This window comes from Parasteatoda tepidariorum, chromosome 9 (assembly GCF_982258835.1).
Source record: "Parasteatoda tepidariorum strain Cologne lab strain chromosome 9, Ptep-v5.0, whole genome shotgun sequence".
Classification (NCBI taxonomy): domain Eukaryota; kingdom Metazoa; phylum Arthropoda; class Arachnida; order Araneae; family Theridiidae; genus Parasteatoda; species Parasteatoda tepidariorum.
Window position 1 is genome coordinate 61,400,112 of NC_141763.1, and position 9,900 is coordinate 61,410,011.

The 9,900-nt window shown below is 33.4% G+C and overlaps 1 protein-coding gene across 1 annotated transcript; it reads right to left on the reverse strand.

Moving 5' to 3' along the window:
• Positions 1-1,309: 1,309 nt before the first annotated feature.
• LOC147804106 (uncharacterized) lies at positions 1,310-7,641 on the reverse strand. Its single transcript, XM_087151986.1, has one exon. The coding sequence runs from the start codon at positions 4,734-4,736 to the stop codon at positions 1,539-1,541; it is 3,198 nt and encodes a 1,065-aa protein (XP_087008112.1). The 5' UTR covers positions 4,737-7,641; the 3' UTR covers positions 1,310-1,538.
• Positions 7,642-9,900: the final 2,259 nt, after the last annotated feature.

A 9,900-nucleotide genomic window follows, 5' to 3' on the forward strand; every position in this document is an offset into this window, starting at 1 on the left:
TTTTTTTTCAATAGCCGTTTTATTAATTATAACAAATAAAATAAGTTTTACGTCAAACAGTTCCAGTTCGTGAGCCTCTATTCCATTTTTGAATTTATTTTTGGTGCATTCATTAGCTACAAACTGAATAAAATAAGCTGAATTATGGTTTTCGAAAAATGACTCCTATAAATGTTGAGAATATTATCAGAGAATCATTCAAGAATTTGGTCATATTTTGAATAGAATTTGGTTTATTTTGAATAGCAAAGTTCAGCGAGAAATATTAATGCTATTTTTTATGAATTTTGCCATTTCTTTTTTTACTGGCATTTTACTTAATTTCGTAAAAATAATCAAACTATCAGATAAATTATTGCTATGATATAAATATAATTACAAGTTCCAAGCATTATTACTGAATTAAAAAATTTAAACTCTTGGAATTCCTGTGACTCTTCTATGGAACCCTAAGGTTCTGCGGAACACCATTTGAGAAATGCTGGTCCAGATTTGTAAGCTATTTTCGTTTATTTATTGCAATCTTGAAAAACATCTTTACAACTGCTTTCAAGAATTTAATTACATGAATCACAAACAGTTTCAAGAATTTAATGTCACTAATTATAAGCAATTTCAAGAATTTAATACTACTAAATACAAAGAATTTCAAAAATTCAATTAATTTCAAGAACATTTGAAAAAAAAATACAATATTAATAACATTTAAATTTTAAAAACTCTTAAGAAAATTAAATGAAAATCATGCTTCAATCAAAATTTTTCTAAATAAATATGTAACCAAAAAAAATTTAGTTTCAAATTTCTATAATCTTTTCAAGAATTGTCATTCATTACGCACAATTTCAAGACTTTAATTAATGCCAACGACATTCGACAAAAAATTGCATTATTAATATCATTTAATTTTTAAAACTTCTTAAGAAAATTATAAATTTTTCTAAATATATATGTAAACAAAAAAACATTTAGTTTCAAATTTCTATAATTTTTGTAAAATTTTTTCTTACATTTTTTTTAACGCTTTATCTCCTACTATACTTCTATTAAGCAAATACTTTCGTTAATCATATATTAAATTTGAAATATATCGCATATTAGCTTTGTGCTCGGTGTATGAATTAGAAAAGATGAAACCTAAGTATTATTTGAATGCTTTCAAAATAAAAAGTTAATCACGTTTAAAATCAATATAAAAATTTTAATTTATTGAATTTCAAAAGGGTGCAAGAGTTCATTCCCACAGTTTAAACAAAACTATTCCTGTAGAGGTATAGTTTTGTTTAAACTGAAGGAATGAACTCTTGCACCCTTATCGTATTCAAACTATATCTGAAGAGGTTCGTAACGAAAAAAGTTTTATTCTAAAGGGAAAGCTAACGGATGTCCTTCGCTAGGTTTAAGCTGTAGAACAATTAGTTGAATAAATCAATGATGGGTCAATTTTCGAATTATTCTTTATAAATGCGAAAATTGTGTTCGTTGAAGTGCCCGTTGCAGTGCATTGTATATTATCATTAAAAATATAATTTTAAAGATCAACCAAATATTTCATAAATTGACTGCTCTACCATTCGAGTAGTTTCGCTTAAATCGTCATAATTGATATTTCCAATACGAGCATATCTAAGGACATGTATCAAAGCTGTAACAATTTCAAAAAGTGTTTGAACAAGCACATCACAGCCTGAAGCACTCGTATTGGTGGCGATTACTTGAGAAATTACACTTGCTAAAGCTTTAGAAATATTTGAAACATTATCAGGTTTACTAGAAACTAAATTTGACGTAGTAGAGGAGATTCTTCTTCCCGCAGCAGATTTAGACAGAGCTGAAGCTGCTGCTAACGCAGATGAGGCAATAATATCGTTAGGCTCATACCTAATAGGTCTAAGTCTTCTTTCGGGTATTACAGAAGCTGTCGCAGATGAATCACTAACAGCTCTAGTTTCATAGCTTTTATATTTATCAGGTTCATCAGTTGCTACCGCTGAAGTGACTGCTTCAGATCCTATTCCATCTGTGGGATAATCATTAGAATCGCTGGGTTCATAGACTGGACTACTGCGTCCAACAGCTGAGACGGCTGAAGCAGCTGCTGATGCTACACCAGATTTTACCGGAGCGTAACTACTTTGTCTAGGTTCATCAGGCCTGGTAATAACTGGTTCAAACCCTTCAGGACCAACACTCCCTACCGTTGCTGCAGCGGAAGCTACCGTTGCAACTTTCTCAGGTTCTGTTCCTCTTGGGCCATAATCACCAGGCCCTTGTCCACTTGGATCATGATCTGCTGATTTTGAGTAAGGAGTTGCTGTAACTCTGCGTGGTTCATATTCAACAGGTTCGGAAATAATTTCATTTCCTCCAGGACTATATTTTCTTTCTTTTGCGATGGCGGAAGCTGTGGCGAAAGCTACCTCAGGTTCTGTTTCTCTTGAGTCATAACCATCATTTCTTTGATCAATCGGACCATGATCTGTGAGTCCTGAAACGGGATGTGCTACTGGAACTCTGTCTGGTATTTCATTTTCTCTAGAACTATATTCTCTTCCTGTTGCTGTAGCAGAAGCTGTAGATAAAGCTTTCCTTGGTTCAGCTCTTCTTGGGCCTTCATCTCTAGGTTTAAAACCATTTGGATTACGTTCTGCGGCATCTGTTACCGGAAATCTATCTGGTTCTTCATTTTCTGTAGCGGAAGCTGTGGCTAAGGCTTCCTCAGGTTCGGTTTCTCTTGAGCCATTATCACTAGGTTTATATCCACTTGGATCATGATTTGTAGGTCCTGATGCGGAGTTTGCTTCTGGAACTCTGTCTGGCTCTTCATTTTTTTCAGGGGTATATTCTCTTGCTCTTACTGTAGCAGAAGCTGTGGCTAAAACTCTGGTAGGATCTGCTTCTCTCGGGCCTATAGCACTAGGTTTATATCGACTTGGACCACGATTTGTGGATCCTGCAGCAGGAACTCTGTCTGGCTTTTCATTTCTTTCAGGACTGTATTCCCTTACTGCTGCTGTAGCTGAAGCTTCCCCAGTTTCGGTTTCTCTTAGCCCATTGTCAATAGGTTTATATCCACTTAAACCAGAATTTGTGGGTCTTGAATCAGGATCTGCTGTTGGAACTCTTTCTGTAATTTCATTTCCTCCAGGAAGTAGTCCTCTTCCTACTGCTGTAGCAGAAGCTGTGGCTAAGACTTTCGCTGGTTCTGCACCTCTTGAGTCTTTATCACTAGGTTTATACACACTTGGACCAAAATTTGTGGGTCCTTCAGTGAGATCTTTAGCTGGAACTCTGTCTGGTTCTTCATTTTCTCCAGTGCTATATTCTCTCTCTCTTGCTGTAGCAGAAGCTGCGGCTGAAACTCTCTTGGGATCTGATTCTCTTGGGCCTTTGTCATTAGGTTTATATCTACTTGGACCACCACGATTTGTGGATCTTGCAGCGGGAACATTATCTGTTTCTACATTTCCTTCAGGACTATATTCCCTTCCTGTTGCTGTAGCGGATGCTGAGGTTAGGGCTTCCACAGGTTCAGCTTCTCCTGGGCCATTTACACTAGGTTTATTTCCCCTTGGACCAGAATCTGTGGGTCTTGAATCGGGATCTGATGCTGGAACTCCTGTCATTTCATTTCTTCTGGGGTTATATTCCCTTAATGTTGCTGTAGCAGAAGCTGTAGTTGAAGCTCGCTCGGGTTCTGCTCCTCTTGGGCCATTGTCACTAGGCCTATATCCACTTGGACCACGATTTGTGAATTCTGCAACGGGAACTCTATCTGGTTCTTTAGGACTATATTCTTCTTCTGTTGCTGTTGCGGAAGCTGTGGCTAAAGCATACCCAGGTTCAGCTTCTCTTGGTCCATTATTACTAGGTTTATACCCACTTGGACCAGAATCTTTAAGTCTTGCCGAAAGATCTGCAGATGGAACTCTTTCCTGTGTATATTTCCTAGGCTCAACATTTCTTCTTGGATTATCAGCTGCTTCAGTTGGTGCTAGAAGTCGTGTAATAGCAGGTCTACTAGTTCCACGGTCATTCTTTTCAGGACTACCCGCTGTTCTTACTGGACCTTTACCGGATCTGTTTAGCGTTAATGGTGTGGTTAGTAAATTGGAGTCCGGGCGTTTCTCTCTAAGTTCAGCTGCAGAAGCAACTGCTGATGCTGAAGCTTCGGTTCTTTGTCTTCCAGTTTTAACCGGTACATTTGTTTTCATTTCTTGTGCAGACGTTGCAGCTGTTGCTTTTGCTGAAGCAGACATGCTGTTAGCAGGTTCATGAACAATAGCATTTGCTGAAGCATCTGCAAACGCGTTTATTAGACTTTTCATTTCATTTACAAATGTATCATCTCTTTTGCCAGTTGTTTCATAGAATGCCAAACTCAATGCATTCGCTATAGCATCAGTAGTTTCTTCAACATTTTGTCCTCCTGAGTCCGATATAGCGATTTCAGCTACAGCAGAGGCAAAGGCGGTGTTCAAAGCTAGCAATTTGCTGGGAGTTTCATTTCCTCCCAAAACACTCATAGCTCTTACTATAGTCTCGCCAATGGAATCCATGTCATCAAGTTGATGTTGCGTAAAAGCGCCACTTTGGCTAACACTTTCCAAAAACGATTCCACGAAAGCGTTAGCATTTCTAAAGCTTGACCATGGCGAAGCTTGTCCCAGTGCAATCATGCTATGAGTGAATATCGACATAAGAAAAGAAAGTCTAAAACGAGTAAACCAATCCATGTTGATCCTTGAAAAAGGGCTTGACGCAATGCTAATTTGAAATATGTCCAGCTCCCTTTTATATGAGCACTTTCGTTAAAAGATTTATAGTTTCAGTTTGTAATTTCAAATTGCATGATATTACATTATATAAGTAGTGATGTAAATTCCATTTTCGGAAATTAAACACACCTGTGTAATTCTGCACGAAACATTAAAAGCATTCTTTTCTAGTTCTTTCGTTTGATTAGAAATTATATGCATGCTGTATCCACAAAAATGAAACGACCATTTTTATTAGCTTGAAAAAAGTTTTTTTTTTTTTAAATCTTAAGGGATAACTTTGTGCTTTATTTTTAAATCCAAAATTCCCATAACGCCAATAGTTGATAAAACTCAAAATAAAATTAAGATTTTAACAATTAAAAATTATTTTTTATTCCAGCTGCATTAGAATTATTCTTATGAATTTTTATTTTATTTTACAACCGTCGTTGAACAGCCGACCCAATTTTATGGGTTTACGACTACTAATGTTCAACTCCGTAGCCTTGTAATTTTGAACCCAATCCAGAAGACAAGGCAACTGATGGATCAAGTATTGGGAGATATTTGCCTTCGTGGAGATCTTTTTGATGGAGCTAACCTGCATTTGAGTTTCATGGAGAGGAAGACTGCGAGAACCTCCCATGGTTAGTCTGACGGCAAGCGGACTCTAACCCATGACCCATCTACCACTGAGGATATTTCACGTCAGCACTGTGGGCGGTGCAAGTCGGATGCGGAATTCATATCGACCAGCCATCGTTGGGATTTGAACCCTGTTCCCCTCATTGGAAGGCGAACGCTCTATCCCCCAACGGGCTTAATAGAATAGTTTGCAAAAAATTCAAAATTCAAAACATGGCTTTATTTTTAAATTAAAGAGCTTAAAAACCACCGGGCTTAGTTATCGCATATTTAGATCTTTAAATTGACATAGCTGAAAACGATGTAAAAACTTGCCTACGTTACAATTAAAAATTTGCTCGACCGTATTATGAAAAAAAATTATTACATTTCGAAATTACTATAATAAAATGGACCCGTCTACCACTGAGAATATTTCACGTCAGCACTGTGGGCTGTGCAAGCCGGATGCGAAATTTATATCGACCAGTCATCGCTTAGATTCGAACCCGGTTCGCCTCATTTGAAGGCGAACGCTCTATCCCCTGAGCAATCACGGTTCATTCTTATGAATCGTCGTAATTTGGTTGTCATCATTGTTAATTTCGTTATTTATTTTTTTTCAAATCTTTTTCTAAACTGCAAATTTTAGAACAAAAGAAACACACGTGGAAATATATAGAACCTATATAAATTACATTAAACATTCAAGCTAATAAAATTTAGCTAGTTAGAAACTGATAAGTTGAACGAACAGAAAAAAATGTGGAAATATCATTAAAGAGCATTGGAATCGTGGCAGCCGTAAAGACTCAAAGAGGTTGTGATATGCGATTGAAACCGGGTTTTTTGTCAACAGTATATAATGCTATTTTTCGAAGGCTCAACCATTGCATGAATTAACGCTTTTGAGCAAATATTATGCTATTTCATAACTGTTATGAGTCTGTAATAGCTATTCATAACTGTTAGGTCAATTTTCGCCAATCTTTGTACCTTTGGGACAGCTGATGATACAGCTGTGTCCCTTTGATCTAACACTCTAGTTACAAGTAAAAATATTTTTTGGTATTTTTGAATTATGAAAATCAGTCTGATAGTTACAAAAATTTCTGTTACAACATCGGAATTATATTTGTACTAAAATATAAAATACAAAAAAATTGGAATTTTTTTTTTCCATCCATAATCAAAAATTTATCAATAATTGATTTTGTAAATTAAAGAAATTTCAACGAGGAATAAATGTTTCTCTTAGATCCAAATAACGTAAATAGCTCTTGTTTGAAAAATTACAGTTTGGTCGTGAGCTGTGTCTGGAAGATTTTACCTTTAATACAGAAAAGACAGCGGTGTCGCATGCTGTATATCATAACCATAATTTATTAAAATTCTTGATATATTTTTCACTTTTTTTGACATAAATTAATACAAAATTATAAACAAGTATGAAAAGTATGTTAGATGAAAAATCTGCATCTAAAGTTTAATGCTTTACATCTAGATGGAAAAAATTTCACCAAACTAGCGATTCTTTTTAAATAGTTAAGATATTTATCTGTTTAAAATTCTTTATTGCCAGATGGTATATATAGTTTAAATTTAGAGCTTTACCTTAGTGTTAGGTACCTTAGTTCCCCGTGCAGAATTGCGGCAACACTGTGACATTGTCGCAGAACGTTACAAAGTTTTTGCAGAAAGATTCTTTATTTGGGAAAGAAAAAAATTAGATTTTCCTTTCTGCATAATTTTTCGAAAAATGTTTTTTTCTTCTTCTTTTTCTTAAAGATTTCTTTCTTGCTCGTCAGAGGGGAAAGAAATAATCATGATTTTTCTATTATCATTTGAGATTTTTTTTAAAAAAATCTGTAATGTTCTTCCTTCAGCTGGAATTCGAAATTAATAATATAAAAAAATAAGAAAAATTCAAAAATCGCGAAAGTTTAAAAATTAGTTTTCTCTAGAAATGTTCTTTCATTTTTTTCCCTTTAAAGATCACCGTGTTTTACATACACTTATTTGATTATCTTTTTTTAAAGATTCCTATTCGCGAGATTTCGTAGTCGATCCTTATTTTCGGAGTAATTTGTACGGATTTTACGATTTAGAACTTATGCACGAATTTTAATTTATTATAGTTTAATTTATTTACGAATTTTAATTTGTATAAAGATTTACAAAATTCGAAGAGGAAATAATTAGTGCATTTTTCCGCCTACAAGATGCGAGAATATCGCCTATAATAGTAGACATAAAAAAAAAATTGCAATTAAAAATTTTTATGCATTTTTATTCTATACTTTCTTCTGTAAACGAAACGTTTCTGTTACTTTAAACTAGTGATTGTTATAGTTAAAAGTATCTTAAAGCAAAAAATTAGTGCTATGGAAATTTGTCACAGAAAGCCCGAAAAATTCTGCCCAAGGGTTTTAAGTTGTAGCTTTTTCCCCATTCGGTGAAAAAGTTTCGAAAAACAATTGTGTATACCTTTACTGTTAAATAGTCTGCTTGAATTTTTATTATTTCAAATATGACCAACGATTGAGAAGAACAAATAGTTTCTAGGCTGATGTTTGTTCTATCAATTATCTAAATGTGTTTACGTTGGAATTTAACTGAACAAACACACAAAAGTGTATATTTTTCAGTCGCGTGTTTCATTTATTACTACAAGATTAATGTTTGAAGATTATAAACGCCAATGGATTGAAAAATGCGTATTGCAAATAAAGATTACGGAAACATTTTCGAAGATTACGAAACAGTTTCAATGTTTGACAGTTAAAGTATTTTATTTAGTTTTATCAAATTCCTATATCCTTCTAAATTCCATGAAATAAAAACTCTTAATATTTTAAAAGTTCACTGAAATGCATTTAAATAAAGTGCGTCATGAAATCAGTTTTCAAATTTCTTAGTAGTTACTTGCGTCGTTCATTTAAAAATGGATGCAACTCTGTATTATTGAAATATATGTCTTTGTTTAATGTTTTGTAACACCTTCCATTATACTGGGGAACAATTTTTTACTGTTAGATTACTTTTTTCTTAAACAAAAATTAGATACGTTAGCATTGCTAATTTCAAGGTTGCGATCTGTTTTTCTCTTACAAACCAGTTTTTATGATATTTAATATCAGACTCTGAACCGGAAATTTTTTTTTATTTTTTAAATTCACTTGTCCCCACTTCTCTGCTACGTAGAAAGTGGTTTGAAGAAGGCGATAATACATATCAGTTTATGATGTGATACAATAAAAAAATTTTTGGGGTGTGTTATTTTCAAAAGGAGCTGGAAAAGTTAATATGTATTTTATATAAACTTATGCATTCTTCATAAAATTCAGCATTCAAATAAAAATAAACTAAAAATATTTTTGAAAAAAATGTTGCTTTCCGATTTGAAACCCTCTTACCCGAATTTGGTAAGATTAAGCACTTGTAGAAATAAAACTGAAAAAAAAATGTTTCCCCGCTATATAATCAAAGGGAAGAAACTCCAAGAATTACTTAAAAATTCCAGACTACACTAACTCTACCGTACAATTGAAAAAGTCGTATTTTTAAAATTAGATTTCTCAAGATCTATTCGGCCAATTCCGCTCAAATTTTCTATTTTGCAATTTAAAATTACATTTTTTAAAATTATGTGAAGAATTTTTTACTTCATAATTCAATTTTTTCCCTATTAAGTAAAATTATAAAAAAGATAATAAATATTTAATAAAAGTTACATTTCGAAAGGGATTATCTTTGGATATATTATCTTTGAGATATGATGAAAAACACTAAAAATAAAATTGGCATTGAGGGGTTCAAACTTCGAGCCTTCGCTTTCCGGACCAAACTATTGGAAATCTCCCAGATTCCGGCTACTCCCTTTATTTTGGAGATCAGAATTCTGAATCCTTGAAAAAAAAAAGACTTCTTTATTCGAAGAAAGTACTTTAAAGTACCTAATTAAGTAGCATACTTGAGGTCTCCTCCTCAAACCTTTAAGATTGAGTCCTAGAACGTAAAGATCAGATCATCAGATCAAAAGTTATTCAGGGAGGTCCGTTTATTTTTTTACCTAACTTACATGCACAGCCTAGACATTGAATTTTGTTATAACTAAAAATACAACTTTATTACATTTAAATAAAACAAATAGTTTTCTTATTTGTAACTTAAATTGAAAAAATCTTACATAACCTCTGTAATAAAGAGCTGTTTGCTGCAATTTATACCTGAGATACTCAAAATGTAACGTTATTTGCAATCAGTCATTAAAATTTATAACTGCAGAAAATTTGTTTTAGACTGAAGTTTTTAGTTTCAGAAATAAATGCTATACCAGAAGAAAAACACAGAAAATTCTCTCTGAATGCCTTTTGTTATTAAAAGAAATAAATAAGGGACTAACTACAGGAACAATCAATCACAATTCGAATCTTCATTATAGATAAGAAAATAATGAGCCTTTGCTACTATTACAAAAAAGTACCATATCACACAGTTAAAAAAAACGCTAAGT

Excerpts from the sequence above, each read along its gene's own strand:
- LOC147804106 (XM_087151986.1), bottom strand. The coding sequence starts at position 4,736 with ATGGATTGGTTTACTCGTTTTAGACTTTCTTTTCTTATGTCGATATTC.